This window comes from Somniosus microcephalus, unplaced genomic scaffold, assembly GCF_052327205.1.
Source record: "Somniosus microcephalus isolate GS21.2 unplaced genomic scaffold, FLI_Smic_1.0 unresolved_chr9, whole genome shotgun sequence".
NCBI lineage: Eukaryota > Metazoa > Chordata > Chondrichthyes > Squaliformes > Somniosidae > Somniosus > Somniosus microcephalus.
The window spans coordinates 26,283,796-26,304,055 of NW_028225187.1; the positions used below are offsets into that span (position 1 = coordinate 26,283,796).

The window sequence follows — 20,260 nt, forward strand, 5'->3', positions numbered from 1 at the left end:
GAAATGGTGAACTATAAAATGTTGGTGTTCAGAGAGATTTGGGTGTCCTCGTACTGGAAGCACAGAAAGCTAGCATAAGGAAGGCAAATGGTATGTTGGCCTTTATTGCAAGGGGGTTGGAGTATAGGAGTAAGGAACAATTGTGGAGGGCCTTGGTGAGACCACACCTGGAGTACTGTGCACAGTTTTGGTCTCCTTATCTAAGGAAGGATATACTTGCCTTGGAGGCAGTGCAACGAAGGTTCACTAGATTGATTCCTGGGATGAGAGGGCTGTCCTATGATGAGAGGTTGTGTAGAATGGGCCGATACTCTCCGGAGTTTAGAAGAATGAGAGGTGATCTCATTGAAACATGTAAGATTCTGAAGGGGATTGACAGGGTAGATGCTGAGAGGTTGTTTCCCCCTGGCTGGAGTGTCTAGAACTAGGGGACATAGTCTCAGGATAAGGGGTCGGCTGAGATGAGGAGGAATTTCTTCACTCAGAGGGTTGTGAATCTTTGGAGGTCTCGGCCCCAGAGGGCTGTGAATGCTGAGTCTTTGAGTATATTCAAGGCTGAGATCGATGGATTTTTGGACTCTCGGGGAATCGAGGGATATGGTGATCGGGCGGGAAAGTGGAGTTGAGGTCGATGATCAGCCACGACCTCATTGAATGGCAGAGCAGGCTCGGGGGTGCACAGTTTTTCAGTTTAAAGGACCGCGCAGCTCAAAGGGAGCATTGGCCAGCACCACGGCCTGCGTTGAGTCCAAGGGTGGGAGTGTGTGTTTGTGGGGTGGGGAGCAGGGATTGCTCACCCCACCAGTTGCCTCTTTATTCATGTTGATTATTAAGTGTCCTTGCTGTGTTAATGTTGTCTCTCGCTAACATGTTCTTTTGCCCGCCTCTCTCTCTTTCTCTCTCTCTCTCTCTCTCTATCTCTCTCCCGCCCTCTAGTTACCGACCAGCTCTGCCAGTCTCCTATGTACAGTCCGAACTGGCCTTCGATAGTGAGGAAGAGTGTCAAGTGTTCCTGGGCTCAGTTGCCCTCACCTTCCTAGGATCCGATAACAGCAAGATCGACTGCAAGCAGAGTGCCTTGCAACTGCAGAATATCTGACCCCACCCCCCCCTTCCCACTCCCCGCCAGTATCCACCGCGTCAGAACGAGGGGGTGGGGGGAGTGTGTGTCCAGGGTGGGAGGACTCAGACATGCTACTGTCCCTCCCGGAAAAACATGCCATTCCGATGCGGGGATCTCTCTCGCCGAGACTTATATTTTGTTTTTAAAAGATTATTTTTTTGGACAAATTCCTCCACTTTTTAACCCCTACCCACTCGCCCCCCCGTCCCCGCCCCTGCCACCCCCCCCCCCCCCCCCTCCCAGATATACGCATGAGAGTGCATCTCTTTTTAATCTCTCTCACCCTCTGGTTTGTACAGCATTGCAAGGGGCCGAGGCAGGCCCCGCAGCTCTCAGGGAGAGACTTTCCGAATCGCCCCGCACCCCCGTCCTATTCCCCCCCCCCCACTCCCCCAACCTCAGCTGGCCTCCCATCCCAGTCCAAACTGCAGGGAGCCACCTGACCATTCACCCCACGGTTTCCCCATTCCGGGATCCACCATCTCGCTGCCAAACTCGTGAATGTATACTGTTAACCAATCAGACGTATTTTGTGTATATGTGTACATATATATATATATATATATATATAAAAACGTGTATTTAAGGATCTTTGCATTAACTTTATGAATTTGTACAGACTTGACCGCCAGGATTGCTAGAACGACAGACTATATTTTTTTCTTTCCCCAACCCCATCCCACCCCATTCCCTTTTTGTAGCAATCGAGTTTAACGTGTAAAATTCTTTGTGTATATATTTTTGTACCTGTTTGCATTACAATGAGACGCTAACAATGTTTCAGTTTTTCTCTCTCTCTCTCTCTCTCCTCCATCCCTCTCCCTCTCTCGTTCCCCCTCTCCGCCCAGCTTGAGGGAGCGATCGAACGGCAAGCAAAGAGAAATGAGAGAAACAAAAAAAAAGCGCGCACGCTCGCCAGCGAGAGAAACAGCAGTGCGTCAAATGAACTCCTCTGCGCCCGATGCCTCAAGTGACGGACTATCTCTTTGCTGCTTTCCCCCCCCCTCCTCCCTGTGGCGGGGGGGAGAGAGAGAAGAAAATAATATTTTATATACGAAAAATGATTCGAAAACGGAAGGAGAGCGTTCACCAAATAAAAAAGAATAAAGAGAGGGACTCGCGTTGTCTTCGCTGCATTCGAAGTCGAGAGGGAGCCGGAAGCGAACAAGGAAGATTAATCGGTGGTCCCAGGGAGCAAGAGGTGCATTTCCTACCCCCACCGTCATCTGGTCTGTGTTCCCAGGGAGTGCGGCCCTGTTTTAGTAGCCCTGTTTTCCTTTTCAGGTAGTAATGTGTCGAGGGATTCGCGTCTGAGACGCTCGAGTCTGCTGCCGTCTTTTTGCAGTTTTACCGTTTGCATTCCCTCCCCTCCTTTCCTCCTCCTCTCTCACCTTTCCCCCCCTCCTGTTGAAATAATATGTTACCGTTCCCCTCCCCTCGCCTCCCCCCCTCCCTCATCCTCCCTGCTAGACCCTCGCGGCTGTTTATTTATGTTTTGTTTCTTTCCCCCCTTCCCCCTCCCCCTCCCTTTTTACAGAATGAATAATGTTTTGAGTTCTTGTCGCCATTGTTTAAAATAAAGACTCTTTCAACAAATTCCCGCTATCGACAATTCTTCTCTCCCGCGATGCACCGTTAGGCTTGTCTCTAAACCCTGGGAGTGTTTGATGGGACAGTGTAGAGGGAGCTTTACTCTGTATCTAACCCGTGCTGTACCTGCCCTGGGAGTGTTTGATGGGACAGTGTAGAGGGAGCTTTACTCTGTATCTAACCCGTGCGGTACCTGCCTTGGGAGTGTTTGATGGGACAGTGTAGAGGGAGCTTTACTCTGTATCTAACCCGTGCGGTACCTGCCTTGGGAGTGTTTGATGGGACAGTGGAGAGGGAGCTTTACTCTGTATCTAACCCGTGCTGTACCTGTCCTGGGAGTGTTTGATGGGACAGTGTAGAGGGAGCTTTACTCTGTATCTAACCCGTGCTGTACCTGCCCTGGGAGTGTTTGATGGGACAGTTTAGAGGGAGCTTTACTCTGTATCTAACCCGTGCTGTACCTGCCCTGGGAGTGTTTGATGGGACAGTGTAGAGGGAGCTTTACTCTGTATCTAACCCGTGCTGTACCTGTCCTGGGAGTGTTTGATGGGACAGTGTAGAGGGAGCTTTACTCTGTATCTAACCTGTGCTGTACCTGCCCTGGGAGTGTTTGATGGGACAGTGTAGAGGGAGCTTTACTCTGTATCTAACCCGTGCTGTACCTGCCCTGGGAGTGTTTGATGGGACAGTGTAGAGGGAGCTTTACTCTGTATCTAACCCGTGCTGTACCTGCCCTGGGAGTGTTTGATGGGACAGTGTAGAGGGAGCTTTACTCTGTATCTAACCCGTGCTGTACCTGCCCTGGGAGTGTTTGATGGGGACAGTGTCGAGGGAGCTTTACCGTATCTAACCCGTGCTGTACCTGTCCTGGGAGTGTTTGACGGGACAGTGTAGAGGGAGCTTTACTCTGTATCTAACCCCGTGCTGTACCTGCCCTGGGAGTGTTTGACGTGCTGGTGAATGAAAGAACTGAGCAACAGGAGGCTTTATTATCACTCGGTATATTTACACAGCGATCAGCCCCTCGGCTGAGTAACAAATTGAGTTCATGACAAAAATCACAGAACATGTACAAAAAGGTCCAAACACACCGAATCTGCGGGGGGTGGAAAAACTGCCCACGAGAGTGGAAGAAAACAAAAGCAAAATCGATTCCTTGGTACAAATGTTAACAGAAGCCTGTGGAAACCGGACTCCGCGCCCTCCTACTCTGCTCCGAGTCAGCCCGGGTGTGAAGGCGGTGGTGGTGGTGTCGCTGGAGTTAGGAGGGATGATTCAACCTGGTGGGCTCCCGACCCAATGACTCCTGCTGGGGCTGGGGACACGCCAGGTCACTACGGGTTTCGGGCCTCGCTAGCTACCCCCCCGTCTAATACCGCCGGGACGGGCTGCGGCTCAACACAAGAGTCTCGCAACGGCTGCGGCTCAGGATGAACATAAGAGGTCGGAGCAGGAGTCGGTCATTCGGCCCCTCGAGCCTGCTCCGCCATTCAATAAGATCATGGCCGATCTGATCTTGGCCTCAACTCCGCTTCCTGCCCGCTCCCCATAACCCTTCACTCCCTTACTGTTCAAAATCTATCTCCACCTTCAATATATTCAATGACCCAGCCTCCGCAGCACTCTGGGGAAGAGAATTGCAAAGATTCACGACCCTCTGAGAAGAAATTCCGCCTCATTTCCAATTTAAAAGGGTGCCCCCTTATTCTGAGGCTACTCCTTAGTTCTAGATTCCCCCACGACTGGGGAAACATCTAACCCTGTCAAGCCCCTTCAGAACCTTATATGTTTCAGTCAGATCCCCTCTCGTTCTTCCAAACTCCAATGAGTATAGGCCCAACCTTTCTTCATTAGACAACCCCTTCATCCCAGGAATCAGGCATCGAGGAGAATGGGGGTACCCAGATACGACAGCCAGTGTTTTCCCCTCCCAACGGGGCCCCACCCAACCTCATTAACCCACACCATGTCTAAGACCCCCGCCCTGAAGTGGCCCCTTCCCCCAATGGCCCGAACCCAGCCCCCCTTGGCCCCTCCCCGGTGCACCCCGATCACACGTCCGCCTTGCGAGGCTCCGACTTGACGATGGTGATGACCCCGGTGGTGGCCACGCGGGTGGGCACCAGCGGCCCCCTGCCCACCGAGCGGGCGAAGGTCTGCAGGGCGAGGTAGCGGGCCCGCAGCGAGTCCAGCTCCCCCTTCATGCTGGAGTTCTCCCGGGCCAGGCCGTCCACCTCGGCCGCCAGGGCCGTGCGCTGCTGCTCCAGGTCGTCCCGCTGCGACACCCGCTTCTCCCGGCAGCTGGCCGCGTAGCCCCGGTTCTTCAGGGTGCGGCGGCGCTGCTTCAGGCGGGCTACCTCCTCCTTCGACAGGCCGCGCAGGTGCTGGTTCAGGTCCCGCACCGTCAGCTGGATCAGCTCTTCATCGCTCAGGGCGGTGGAGCCCGACTCCTTCTTTGCCTGGGAGGACAGAAGCAGACATCAGCTGGCGGTGTGTGCGCGCGTGATCTGTCCACGTGTGTGCATGCATGATCTGTCGACGTGTGTGCGTGCATGATCTGTCCACGTGTGCGCGCGTGATCTGTCCACGTGTGTGCATGCATGATCTGTCCACATGTGTGCGTGTGATCTGTCCACGTGTGTGCACGTGATCTGTCCAAGCGTGTGGCGCGGTCGTTCCAGTGTAATTGCCATGCTTGTTTATACAGAACAGATGCCATTTAATAAGCCTGTGTGTGTTTACAGAGAGCATTCAATCCCTCCCCATAGCCCTGCATCGATCCCCAAACTAATCCCACTGCCCCGCTCTCGCCCCATAGCCCGGCATCGATCCCCAAGCTAATCCCACTGCCCCGCACTCTCCCCATAGCCCTGCATCGATCCCCAAACTAATCCCACTGCCCCGCTCTTGCCCGACAGCCCGGCATCGATCCCCAAACTAATCCCACTGCCCCACACTCTCCCCATAGCCCTGCATCGATCCCCAAATTAATCCCACTGCCCCGCACTCTCCCCATAGCCCTGTATCAATCCCCAAACTAATCCCACTGCCCCGCTCTCTCCCCATAGCCCTGTATCAAACCCCAAACTAATCCCACTGCCCTGCTCTCTCCCCATAGTCCTGTATCAATCCCCAATCTAATCCCACCGTCCCGCTCTCTCCCCATAGCCCTGTATCAAACCCCAAACTAATCCCACTGCCCTGCTCTCTCCCCATAGTCCTGTATCAATCCCCAATCTAATCCCACCACCCCGCTCTCTCCCCATAGCCCTGTATCAAACCCCAAACTAATCCCACTGCCCTGCTCTCTCCCCATAGTCCTGTATCAATCCCTAAACTAATCCCATTGCCCCGCTCTATCCCCATAGCCCTGTATCAATCCCTAAACTAATCCCATTGCCCCGCTCTATCCCCATAGCCCTGTATCAATCCCTAAACTAATCCCATTGCCCCGCTCTATCCCCATAGTCCTGTATCAATCCCTAAACTAATCCCACTGCCCCTCGCTCTCCCCATAGCCCTGTATCAATCCCCAAACTAATCCCATTGCCCCGCTCTCCCCATAGCCCTGTATCAATCCCTAAACTAATCCCATTGCCCCGCTCTATCCCCATAGTCCTGTATCAATCCCTAAACTAATCCCACTGCCCCTCGCTCTCCCCATAGTCCTGTATCAATCCCCAAACTAATCCCACTGCCCCGCTCACTCCCCATAGTCCTGTATCAAACCCCAAACTAATCCCACTGCCCCGCTCACTCCCCAATGCCCTGTATCAATCCCTAAACTAATCCCATTGCCCCGCTCTATCCCCATAGCCCTGTATCAATCCCTAAACTAATCCCATTGCCCCGCTCACTCCCCATAGTCCTGTATCAATCCCTAAACTAATCCCATTGCCCCGCTCTATCCCCATAGTCCTGTATCAATCCCTAAACTAATCCCATTGCCCCGCTCTATCCCCATAGTCCTGTATCAATCCCTAAACTAATCCCATTGCCCCGCTCTATCCCCATAGTCCTGTATCAATCCCTAAACTAATCCCATTGCCCCGCTCTATCCCCATAGTCCTGTATCAATCCCTAAACTAATCCCATTGCCATAGAAACATAGAAGATAGGAGCAGAAGTCGGCCATTCGGCCCCTCGAGCCTGCTCTGCCATTTAATGAGATCATGGCTGATCATCCAAATTCAGTACCCTGTCCCTGCTTTCTCCCCATATCCCTTGATCCCTTTAGCCTTAAGAAATATATCTAACACCTTCTTGAATATATTTAATGAATTGGCCTCCACTGCCTTCGATGGTAGAGAATTCCACAGGTTCACCACTCTCTGGGTGAAGAAATTCCTCCTCATCTCTGTCCTAAATGGCTTACCCCTTATCCTTAGACTGTGACCACTGGTTCTGGACTCCCCGCCATCGGGAACATCCTTCCTGCATCTAGTCTGTCTAGTCCTGTTAGAATTTTGTACGTTTCAATAAGATCCCCTCTCAATCTTCTAAACTCCAGTGAGTATAAGCCCAATCAACCCAATCTCTCCTCATACGTCATTCCTGCCATCCCAGGTATCAGTCTGGTGAATCTTCGCTGCACTCCCTCCATGGCAAGAACATCCTTCCTCAGATAAGGCGACCAAAACTGCACACAATAGTCAAGATGTGGTCTCACCAAGGCCCTGTACAACTGCAGCAAGACATCCTTGTTCCTGTACTCGAACCCTCTCGCTATGAAGGCCAACATACCATTTGATTTCTTAACCGCCTGCTGCACCTGCATGCTTACCTTCAGCGACTGGTGCACAAGGACACCCAGGTCTCGTTGCACTTCCCCTTTTCCCAATCTATTGCCATTCAGATAATAATCAGCCTTCCTGTTTTTGCCACCAAAGTGGATAACCTCTCATTTATCCACATTATACTGCATCTGCCATGCTTCTGCCCAATCACCCAACCTGTCCAAATCATCCTGTAGTTTCTCGGCATCCTCCTCACAGCACACACGCCCACCCAGCTTTGTGTCGTCTGCAAACTTGGAGATATTACATCTAGTTCCCTTGTCTAGATCATTTATATATATTGTGAATAGCTGGGGTCCTAGGACCGATCCCTGCAGTACCCCACTAGTCACTGCCTGCCACTCGGAAAAAGACCCGTTTATTCCAACTCTTTGCTTCCTGTCTGCCAACCAGTTCTCTATCCAAGTCAGTAGCTTACCCAATTCCATGTGCTTTAACTTTGCACGCTAATCTCTTATGCGGGACCTTATCGAAAGCCTTCTGAAAGTCCAAATACACCACATCCACTGGTTCTCCCTTATCTATTCTACCAGTTGCATCCTCAAAAAATTCCAGTAGATTAGTCAAGCATGATTTACTTTTTGTAAATCCATGTTGACTTTGTCCGATCCTGTCACTGTTTTCCAAGTGCTCTGCTATTACATCTTTTATAATGGACTCTAGCATTTTCCCCACTACCGATGTCAGGCTTACCGGTCTGTAATTCCCTGTTTTCTCTCTACCACCTTTTTTGAATAGTGGGGTAACATTAGCTACCCTCCAATCCATGGGAACTGTTCCAAAGTCTATAGAATTTTGGAAAATGACCAGCAATGCATCTACTATTTCTAGGGCCACTTCCTTAAGTACCCTAGGATGTAGATTATCAGGCCCTGGTGATTTATCGGCCTTCAGTCCCATCAATTTCCCAAACACCATTTCCCTACAAATACTGATTTCTTTCAGTTCCTCCCTTTCATCAGACCCTATGTTCCCTGACATCTCTGGGAGGTTATTTGTGTCCTCCTTTGTGAAGACAGAACCAAAGTATGTATTTAATTGGTCAGCCATTTCTTTGTTCCCCATTATAAATTCCCCTGATTCTGACTGCAAGGGACCTACGCTTGACTTTACCAATCTTTTTCTCTTCACATATCTATAAAAGCTTTTACAGTCAGTTTTTATGTTCCCAGCAAGCTTACTCTCATACTCTATTTTCCCCCTCTTAATTAATCCCTTTGTCCTCCTTTGTTGAATCCTAAACTGCTCCCAATCCTCAGGTTTGCTGGTTTTTCTGGCCAAATTATATGTCCTCTCCTTCGATCTTATGCTATCCCTAATTTCCCTTGTTAGCCACGGTTGAGCCACCTTTTTTATTTTATTTTTATGCCAAACAGGGATGAACAAATTCTGTAGTTCATCCATGCGATCTTTAAATGTTTGCCATTGCCGATCCACCGTCAACCCTATAAGTAACGTTCCCCAATCCATCCTAGCCAACTCGTGCCTCATACCATCATAGTTTCCTTTATTTAAATTTAGGACCCTAGTCTCTGAGTCATCTACTTCACTCTCCATCTTAATGAAGAATTCTATCATATTATGATCGCTCCTCCCCAAGGGGACTCGCACAACAAGATTGCTAATTAATCCTTTCTCATTACATAAAACCCAGCCTAAGATGGCCTGATCTCTAGTTGGTTCCTCAACATATTGGTCCAGGAAACCATCCCGTATACACTCCAGGAATTCCTCCTCCACAGTATTATTACTAATTTGGTTAGCCCAATCTATATGTAGATTAAAGTCACCCATGATAACTGCTGTGCCCTTATTGAACGCATCTCTAATTTCCCTTTTAATGCCATCCCCAACCTCAGCCTCTCTGTTTGGGGGTCTGTATACCACTCCCACTAACGTTTTCTGCCCCTTGGTATTTCTCAGCTCTGCCCATACAGATTCCACATCATCCGAGCTAATATCCTTTCTTACTATTGTGTTAATCACCTCTTTAACCAGCAATGCTACCCCACCTCCTTTTCCTTTTTTCCTGTCCTTCCTGAATATTCAATACCCCTGGATGTTGAATTCCCAGCCTTGGTCACCCTGGAGCCATGCTTCCATAATCCCAATTATATCATATCCCCGCTCTCACCCCACAGATCCCACTACCCCGCTCTCTCCCCATAGCCCGGCATCAATCCTCAAACTAACCCCACTGCCCCGCTCTCTCCTCATAGCCCTGTATCAATCCCCAAACTAATCCCACTGCCCCCCTCTCTCCCCATAGCCCTGTTTCGATCCCAACCTAATCCCATTGCCACCTGCTCTCTCCCCATAGCCCTGTATCAAACCCCAAACTAATCCCACTGCCCCGCTCTCTGCCCATAGCCCTGTATCAAACCAAAACTAATCCCACTGCCCTGCTCTCTCCCCATGGCCATGTATCAATCCAAAACTAATCCCACTGCCCCGCAGTCTGTCCATAGCCCTGTATCAATCCCCAAACTAATCCCACTGCCCCGCTCTCTGCCCATAGCCCTGTATCAAACCAAAACTAATCCCACTGCCCTGCTCTCTCCCCATGGCCATGTATCAATCCAAAACTAATCCCACTGCCCCGCAGTCTGTCCATAGCCCTGTATCAATCCCAAACTAATCCCACTGCCCCGCGCTCTCCCCATAGCCCTGTATCAATCCCAAACTAATCCCACTGCCCCGCTCTCTCCCCATAGCCCTGTATCAATCCCAAACTAATCCCACTGCCCCGCTCTCTCCCCATATCAATCCCAAACTAATCCCACTGCCCCGCTCTCTCCCCATATCAATCCCAAACTAATCCCACTGCCCTGCTCTCTCCCCATAGCCCTGTATCAATCCCCAAACGAATCCCACTGCCCCGCTCTCTCCCCATAGCCCTGTATCAATCCCAAACTAATCCCATTGCCCCACTCTCTCCCCATAGCCCTGTATCAATCCCAAACTAATCCCACTGCCCCACTCAGTCCCCATAGCCCTGTATCAATCCCCAAACTAATCCCACTGCCCCACTCTCTCCCCATAGCCCTGTATCAATCCCCAAACTAATCCCACTGCCCCACTCAGTCCCCATAGCCCTGTATCAATCCCCAAACTAATCCCACTGCCCCACTCTCTCCCCATAGCCCTGTATCAATCCCCAAACTAATCCCACTGCCCCACTCAGTCCCCATAGCCCTGTATCAATCCCCAAACTAATCCCACTGCCCCGCTCTCTCCCCATAGCCCTGTATCAATAACCAAACTGATCCCACTGCCCCGCGCTCTCCCCATAGCCCTGTATCAATCCCAAACTAATCCCACTGCCTCGCTCTCTCCACATAGCCCTGTATCAATCCCCAAACTAATCTCACTGCCTCGCTCTCTCCCCGTAGCCCTGTATCAATCCCCAAATTAATCCCACTGCCCCGCTCTCTCCCCAAAGACCTGTATCAATCTCACAGCCCTGCTCTCTTCCCATAGCCCTGTATAAATCCCACTGACCTACTTTCTTCCCATAGCCCTGTAACAATCCCCAAACTAGTCCCACTGTCCTGCTCTCTCCCAATAGCCCTGTATCAAATCTGAAACTAATCCCACTGCCCTGCGCTCTCCCCATAGCCCTGTATAAAACCCAAACCAATCCCACTACCCCGCTCTTTCCCCATAGCCCTGTATTAAACCCAAACCAATCCCACTGCCCTGCTCTCTCCCCATAGCCCTGTATCAATCCCAAACTAATCCCACTGCCCCGTTCTCTCCCCGTAGCCCTGTATCAATCCCAAACTAATCCAAATGCCCAACTCTCTCCCCATAGCCCTGTATCAATCCCAAACTAAACCCACTGCCCCGCACTCACCCCAATGCCCTGTATCAATCCCCAAACGAATCCCACTGCCCCTCTCTCTCCCTGTAGCCCTGTGTCAATCCTCAAACTATACAGTCTCATCAAACACTCCCAGGGCAGGTACAGCACAAATTAGTTACAGAGTAAAGCTCCCGCTACACTGTCCCTGTTATGTATTGTGTGTTTTATTGTGTGTTCCTCTCCCACCTGTGGTGGCGCTGTCACAGGAGATAAATGGTTGGGTATTCTCTCGGTTAAGTTTAGCTCTCTTTGTTCGGAACTTTCCAGAACTTCCTTTCCTTCCAATAAAGCACTTCATGTTTGAATCTCTGAGTTCTGAGTCCTAAATTGTGTCTAGGTAGAAAGGTACCGACACAACAAGTGGCAACGAGGAGCGGATGAATCTGCGTACGTTACGGGTGCAGTGAGTAAACAGAAAATTTAATTTGAAACGTGAGATGGCTACTATATTAGGAAACATCGGTGATTTTGATGAAAATGTGGAGCAATGGAGCGCATATACGGAACGTTTTGACTATTTTGTATTGGCGAATGCGGTGGCAAATGAAAAGGTCATGCCTACCTTTTTGAGTGTAATCGGGCCGAAGACTTTCAATTTACTTCGCAGCCTCATGCAGCCAGATAAGCCAGGAACTAAAACATATAAGCAACTAGTGGAAATTCTTGGAGCACATTTTTCACCAAAACCTCTGGTTATTGCTGAGAGATTTAGATTTCACAAATGGAATCAAGAGGAGGAGGAATCAGTGACGATGTTTATTGCTGCTTTAAAAAGGTTGTCAGAACACTGCGAGTTCAAGGAGGTGCTGGAGGACACCATTAGAGACAGACTTGTGTGTGGTCTGCAAAATGCAGCCACACTGAAGCGCCTTCTTACTGAGGACAACCTTACTCTTGAAAAGGCCATTGAAGTTAGTGTCTCCATGGAGATGGCGGAAAAGGAGGCTCACCAGTTGAGTTCAACAGGGAGAGTTCACAAGGTGTCGTCTGAGCCTAAAGGTGCGCGGAACGGCACATGTTACCGTTGTGGGAAAACGGGCCATCACGCTAATGACTGCTGGTGCCGAAATTGTGGCAAAAAGGGTCACATTGAACGTGCCTGTAGAGGTAAAAAAAGAACAGACAGAGCTGGGAAGCAAAATGTCTGTATTTGGACAAGAGAGGAAAAAGAGTGTTCATTCAGTGCAGTATGATGGAACAAGCAAAACAGAGGGGAGCGACACCTCTGAGGAGGAAGAGGTGCACATACTGACGGTTGCAGGTGGTTCAAATGGCTACTGGGTGTCACCACTGGTGGAGGGACAATCAGTGCGGATGGAGGTGGACACAGGCGCGGCTGTGTCCCTTGTTTCAGACACTGTCTACAACAAAATGCTAAAGCATCTTACCCTTCAGCCAACAAACATTCTGCTAAAGACGTATACCGGCGAACCTGTGGCCATGAGAGGCGTCATTGAGGTGACAGTTAAATTGAACAGACAGACTGCAAAACTGCCACTATATGTGGTAAAGGGAAATTACCCATCGCTACTGGGACGTGCGTGGCTAGAGAAAATCACGCTGGACTGGCCTGCAGTCCGCATGATGTCAAAAGGGGAGTCAGGTCTGACTGCAGTGTTAAACAAACATGCAGAACTCTTTAATGGGGAACTTGGGAGCATGAAAAAGATCAGCGTGAGACTGGACATTAAACCTGACAGCAAACCGAAGTTTCACAAAGCCCGACCTGTACCCTATGCAATTAGGCCAAAAGTTGAGGCTAACTTGGAGGCCTTAGTCGAGAATGGAGTCCTGGAGCCTGTGAGCGTGAGCAAATGGGCCACACCCATTGTTCCTGTCCTGAAAAAGGATGGATCTGTTCGAATCTGCGGGGATTTTAAAGTGACTATTAACCCGGTGCTGTCTGTGGAACAGTACCCTCTTCCCCTCATTGATGATCTTTTTACGGGCCTGGCCGGAGGGCAAAAGTTCAGCAAAATAGACTTATGCCAGGCTTATCTACAAATGCATGTCGATGACAAATCAAAGGAGCTGCTGACAATTGTGACACACAAGGGGCTATACAGGTACTGCCGCCTTCCGTTTGGAATTACGTCGGCCCCTGCTCTATTCCAAAGGGCAATGGATCAGATTTTGAGTGGACTGCCAGGAGTCCAGTGCTACCTGGACGACATCCTTGTCACTGGGACAAATGAGGAGGATCATCTTCTGAACTTGGATGCGACACTACAACGACTGAAAGAGTACGGACTCAGAGTTCGTAAAGACAAATGTGAATTCTTTCAGTCTTCAGTTGAGTACCTGGGGCATGTGATTGACGCTACTGGCTTGCATAAGGCGCCGCCAAAGGTCAAGGCGATCGTGGAGGCCCCAGCACCCCAGAATGTGAGCCAGTTACGTTCATTTCTGGGGCTACTTAACTACTATGGGAAGTTTATTCCAGACTTCGCAACATTGCTGAAGCCGTTACATCAGTTGCTATGTCAAGGCAAAATATGGAAATGGACTGAACTGTGCAACGAAGCTTTCGCCCAAGCAAAGAAAGCATTGCTGAAATCGGAGGTCCTGACACACTTCGACCCAAAGCTACCAGTGCAGCTAGCATGTGATGCATCACCATATGGTGTGGGAGCAGTCATATCCCACATCATGGCTTCGGGTGAAGAGAAACCTATCGCCTTCACATCACGCACCTTGAACAAGGCCGAGAGTAACTATGCGCAGATCGAGCGCGAGGCCTTGGGAATCGTTTTTGGAATTCGAAAATTTCATCAGTACCTGTTTGGGAGAAGGTTCACACTCCTGACGGACCACCGTCCATTGACTTCAATCTTCGGGCCCCACACCAGAATTCCGTCTCTCGCTGCAAGCAGGATGCAAAGGTGGGCTTTACTGTTGTCAGGACACACATACGACATCAAATATCGCAAATCAGACTTGCACGGCAACGCAGATGGTCTCTCGAGGCTACCCTTGCCTGTTACTCCCCCAGAGCCTCGTCAGATAGACATCTTCTACTTTAGACAAGTGGAGGGAGCACCTGTCACTGCAGTTCAGGTGCGAAGGTACACCCGCAACGATCCAGTCCTGTCTGAGGTAATGGAAGATGTCATTCGAGGGAGAGCGATAGGAGATTCTCCTAGTTTGAAACCTTACGTTTCAAAAAGAAATGAGCTCTCCGTCCAGGCAGGTTGTCTTCTTTGGGGACGCCGTGTCATCATTCCGCCACCTCTGAGGGAACCTATACTGCAACAACTTCATACAGGCCACAATGGGATGGTTCGGATGAAGGAAATGGCAAGAAGCTACTTCTGGAGGCCAGGTCTCGATGGGAATATTGAGGAGAAAGCCAAAACATGTTCCCCATGTCAAAGGGTCCGGAATGTTCCACAGCTGGCAACCCTACACCCCTGGGCTGGGCCTGCAGAAGTGTGGCAGCAAGTACATGTGGACTTCGCCGGTCCTTTTGAAGGGAAGATGTTTATGGTGGTTGTGGATGCTCGTAGCAAGTGGCCGGAGGTCGCTGTGATGAGGTCTACCACGGCAGAGAAAACAATTGAGAAACTTGGTGAGATGTTCAGCCGTTATGGCTCACCGGAACAACTCGTAAGTGACAATGGTCCATGTTGTGTATGTAATATGTGTGCTACTTTGAACCTATGGACAGGACTGCACTACTTGTAGGGCGTAGTGATATGCAGTACCACTCCTGGCCATAGGGGTATAAATAGTACTGTGGGTACTGATCTCCCCTCAGTTCCCGCCTGTGGGCATGAAGTAAAGACCTACGTGTAGTCCCTACCTCCAACCAGTAAAGACCTGTTTTATTGTTACTGATTAAGTCTGAGTATTAATTACTTGAACAACTCACAGATTTAACACTGGCGACGAGTCTGATTCGGACCCTGCGGCAGTCACTCCACGGCAGCTTCGTCCACAGCCAGGACGTTGCAGAGAGGTTTCCACCCTCTCCACCCCACTGGAAGACATCCTGACCTCGGAGCCTCCATCGGCGACCGTCAGCTTCTTCTCCAGCTTGGTGGTGGGTAAGCCGTTGTCTGAGCCGGGCAGCGATGCGACAGGCAGTCGACCGCGTTGGCCGCACGAACGGGGCTGGGGGAGCTGGAGGAATAGGGCGCGAGAGCCGCTTCGAGCGGGAGGCGTTTCAACAGAGCGATCGCATCTCCTGATAAGAGCCGAGAGCCGCTTCGCGATCCAGCGATCGCATCCGCTGATAAGGGCCGCACTCGGGCGATCGCAGCGAAGATAAGGGCCGCACTCGGGGGCTGAAGGGAGACGGCGTCGGGGGACGGGTGAAGACCGCCAAGCGCGGGAAAACCGCCATTTTGTGGGCGGAGGACGACGGCAAGAGCGGGAAGCCACCATCTTTGATAACAAGTAAAGAAAATAAAATCTGAGAAATTGCAAATCTACAATGCCTAAACACAGGAATATTAGCACCTTTGATAGTGACCTCGAAGATTGGGCCATATATGTTGAAAGAGTAAAAAATTATTGTAAGGCCAATAAAATTCGTGACCAAGATAAAGCTCTAACATTATTAAATTTAATGGGTGCGAAGACATATGGGCAATTGAAACACCTGTTATCACCAGATGAACTGGCGGATAAGACGTTCGATGAGATTGTTACTGTCCTGAAAGATCATCTAAACCCCACGCCGCTGATGCTAGCGGAACGATTTAAATTTTACGACAGAAGGCAGCTACAGCATGAAAGCAATGCTGAATATTTGCTGGAATTGCGTAAAGTAGCGAAATATTGCCAGTTTGGAACGGGACTGACAGATGCACTACGAGACAAATTTGTGTGTGGTTTATTTAAACAGGATACACAAAAGCGACTGCTCGAGGAGAATGAGCTGACGCTTGAGAAGGCGGTCACTATGGCAGCAGCACACGAAGCCGCAGCGAGAGGCACGGCAGTAATGCAGCTACGGTCACCGGAGCTCAGTGCACACAAATTGGGTGTGAGTTCTGGCAAATGTTATCGTTGTGGAAAGACAACGCATGATCAGAACCAGTGTTGGTTTAAAAACCAAGAATGTAGAACTTGTGGTAGGCTTGGACATATAGCTAGAGTATGCAGGTCAGCGAAGAAGACTAGCAACAAGAAGTCACCGCAAGGAAAATACGCAAAGGTACACAAGGTGACCGAACAGGAGTCCGATTCAGACGCTAGCAGTAATGAACTGGCTAGCTTAAGAGTACTCAACGCTGGTAAGGGTGCAGACCTCCAGACAATTTGGGTCACTCTTCAGATAGAAGGAGTCCAAGTAAAACTGGAATTGGACACTGGATCGGCATTGACGGTCATAAATAAGAAAGATTACGGAAAGTTATTCCAACATATTCCCCTACAGTATACGGGGATTATATTGGAAACATACACGGGGCAAAGAGTGTACCCCATCGGGAAAATAGAGGTTGCAGTGGTCCACAAGGGCGAAGACAGTCAAATAATGGACTTATATGTGATATCTGAAGGAGGTCCTCCACTACTAGGACGGGAGTGGATTAGGAAAATGAATATGGACTGGCATTTCCTACAAACAATAACGAGTGCGAACTCGGTGAAGATAGTCGGCCCAGACTCTGGAACGGATGATGGTAAGCCCAACTCAGGTGCAAAAGACAAAGTTTCAGCACAGAATTCCACTGAGCAACAACAACATAGTTTAACTGTGGATTCTGAGTCTGGCAAGTCTACTGATGTGCCCATTTCTGAGGGACACCGGGCTCGAACTCAACTCCATTTCAAACTACAACAGCAATTAGAACAAATGCTTCGCCGTTTTGAGCAAGAGTTGAATGCAACAAAAGAGTTCTTTGATATAGAGTTGGAGAATCTGGAAAGACAACAGAAGCAGCTGATGGAGAAAATGGAGCAGGAGCACACAAAACGTCTGATGTCAGAGGAGTTAACGGTCAGCCAACTCCTGCATATGCTGAAGGACAGGACTCTGAAATGGGAAAAACTTGAACACGAACTTCAATATTCAAACAAAAGGGGTTCGGAGCTCTCAAAGGTTATTGGAAGAGCTGAGGTGGCAACACAGACTGAGATGACTGCAACAGAGCAGCCCTTGGATGCCAAAAGTACGCTGACTCACGTCAACGTAGAACAACAGACCGCTGAAACAGCTGCTCCGGTAGAGGGATTGAATAGTCCGATCAATCAATCTCCAAAAGAAGTTGAAGTAGTAAAATCTCAAATGAGGTCATTAGTAAACGACTTGCTGAAAGCCCAGAAAAAGCTGGATGAAGAGGTACGCATGAAGAAGTCTCTTCAGGAAAGATGTCTGGACTTGGAACAAAAGCTGGCTAACGCCCAGCTGGGTATGGAGGAAATAGAAGACCCTCTCGCTGGCCTAGATCAGGACGACACCGAATATTACTATGTCCTGTCCTGCCCAACTTGTAACTTCGACTCCCACCATACAGAAATCATGGAGGAGCACCGAAAGTCTACGGAACATCGGGAGAAGGTGGCTCTACTACGGAAAAAGGAGGAAGAGAAGGAGGAACTGCGCATGCAGCTGGCAGCTGACAGTGGAGCCCAGAGAGTCTCCAAGAAGCAGAAAAGGAAAAGTCGAAACAGAAGATGACCCATCTGAACCATTATTACCTCTACCAGATCACACACGTGGTCCCTCCGAACGGAGCCAATTCAGTTTGGAAGTTCAAACTGTTAAATCCATGGAAGGACTATTGAATGAGTCACTCCAGCAACGTGAACCGACTACACCACAGAGATTGAATCTGTGAACTGTTTTCCGCAGAGACTGAATCTGTGATCTGTTTTGACATGAAGTTATCTATGTATCTATGTTATTCTGTTATGTAAACCTGAAGTTATATATGTATATATGTTATTACGTTATGTTAAATGGGGAGATGACTGTAAAGCTAGGAAGGGAGGAATGTTGTGTATGTAATATGTGTGCTACTTTGAACCTATGGACAGGACTGCACTACTTGTAGGGCGTAGTGATACGCAGTACCACTCCTGGCCATAGGGGTATAAATAGTACTGTGGGTACTGATCTCCCCTCAGTTCCCGCCTGTGGGCATGAAGTAAAAACCTACGTGTAGTCCCTACCTCCAACCAGTAAAGACCTGTTTTATTGTTACTGATTAAGTCTGAGTATTAATTACTTGAACAACTCACAGATTTAACAGTCCACAATTTGTATCACAGGAGTTTGCAACCTTCCTGCATGTGAATGGTGTCCAACACATCAGGTCTGCGCCCTATCATCCCTCAACTAATGGCCAGGCAGAAAGGTTCGTGCAAACTTTGAAGCATGCCTTGAAGGCATCGCAAGGTCAGGGCTCCATCCACCAACGTCTGAACAGCTTCCTGTTGTCCTACAGGAACGAGCTGCATGCCACAACCAAAACTTCCCCCACTTCGCTCATGATGAAGAGGCAGTTGCGGACAAGTTTTGACTTACTCAAACCTCCAAGGGCAGAGCAGGTTGTCCATCGTCAACAACAAGCTCAAGTTGAAAAGAGAGAGAAAAGAGCCAAGGAGAGACGGTTTCACCCTGGAGAGCACGTCCTAGCTCGAAACTACAACACTGGACCGAAATGGGTTCCTGCTACGGTGATCATGCAGACGGGCCCAGTGTCTTACACGATTGAGACTGCTGAGGACGTCGTCTGGAGAAGACACACAGATCAACTGTTGCTAGGAGCAGAGACAGCCACAGAGGCTCCAACGGCTGGTTGGCCTGAACTGTTTCCGAATGATACCGCAAACCAGCATCCTTTGCCACAGTGCTCTTCTCCAACACAGGAAGTCAAAGAGACTGTTCCACCTGTGCAAACTCCTGACTTTCAACTGACACAGGCACCTTCTCCATCCAGGCCTGTGTCAATGCCTACTGCTGTGGAAGCCAGCGATGACCGCCGGTATCCTGTCAGAGAGCGGCGGCCTCCAAGACGCTTGGATCTGTAGGCTTAGTGACTTACCCACAAGACTGGGGCAGAATAAACCCCAGGGTAAAGTCAGGGTTTGAGGCAGTCTACCTCTACCCTAGGTTCGTTGAGTGCATTGAAAGTAACTTACCTGTTGAGGAATAATGTGGACCTTCCATTTAAGAGGGGAGGAAATGTTATGTATTGTGTGTTCTATTGTGTGTTCTCCTCCCACCTGTGGTGGCGCTGTCACAGGAGATAAATGGTTGGGTGTTCTCTCGGTTAAGTTTAGCTCTCTTTGTTCGGAACTTTCCAGAACTTCCTTTCCTTCCAATAAAGCACTTCATGTTTGAATCTCTGAGTTCTGAGTCCTAAATTGTGTCTAGGTAGAAAGGTACCGACACAACAGTCCCCATCAAACACCCCCAGGGCAGGTACAGCACAGGTTAGATACAGAGTAAAGCTCCCTCTACGCTGTCCCATCAAACACTCCCAGGGCAGGTACAGCACGGGTTAGATACAGACTAAAGTTCCCTCTACACTGTCCCATCAGACACTCCCAGGGCAGGTACAGCATGGGTTAGATACAAAATTAAACTCCCTCTATAATGTACCTTCAAACACTCCCAGGGCAGGTACAGCACAAGTTAGATACAGAATAAAGCTCCCTCTACACTGTCCCATCAAACACTCCCAGGGCAGGTACAGCACGGGTTATATACAGAATAAAGCTCCCTCTACATTGTCCCATCAAACACACCCAGGGCAGGTACAGCACGGGTTATATACAGAATAAAGCTCCCTCTACACTGTCCCATCAAACACTCCCAGGGCAGGTACAGTATGGGTTAGATACAGGGTTAAGCTCCCACTACACTGTCCCATCAAACACTCCCAGGGCAGGTACAGCACGGGTTCGATGCAGAGCAAAGCGCTCTCTACA

General features: G+C 49.6%; 2 protein-coding genes across 8 annotated transcripts in view; one reads left to right on the forward strand and one right to left on the reverse strand.

The window, feature by feature from the left end:
- The window catches only part of leng8 (leukocyte receptor cluster (LRC) member 8), a 92,242-nt gene extending 89,523 nt beyond the window's left edge, over positions 1-2,719 (forward strand). For all 4 annotated transcript variants that reach the window (XM_085979671.1, XM_085979673.1, XM_085979672.1 and 1 more), the window contains exon 16: positions 937-2,719. In XM_085979671.1, coding sequence (XP_085835797.1) covers positions 937-1,099 — 163 coding nt within the window. In that variant the 3' untranslated portion in view covers positions 1,100-2,719. The remainder of the gene's footprint in view (positions 1-936) is intronic.
- A 964-nt stretch (positions 2,720-3,683) lies between these two features.
- The window catches only part of LOC147084963 (transcription factor MafK-like), a 105,733-nt gene continuing 89,156 nt past the window's right edge, over positions 3,684-20,260 (reverse strand). For 3 of the 4 annotated variants that reach the window (XM_085979682.1, XM_085979680.1, XM_085979683.1), the window contains exon 3: positions 3,684-5,172. In XM_085979682.1, coding sequence (XP_085835808.1) covers positions 4,765-5,172 — 408 coding nt within the window. In that variant the 3' untranslated portion in view covers positions 3,684-4,764. Of the gene's footprint in view, positions 5,173-11,936; positions 12,580-20,260 lie in introns of those variants that run through there. The other variant, XM_085979681.1, reaches the window with a different exon arrangement.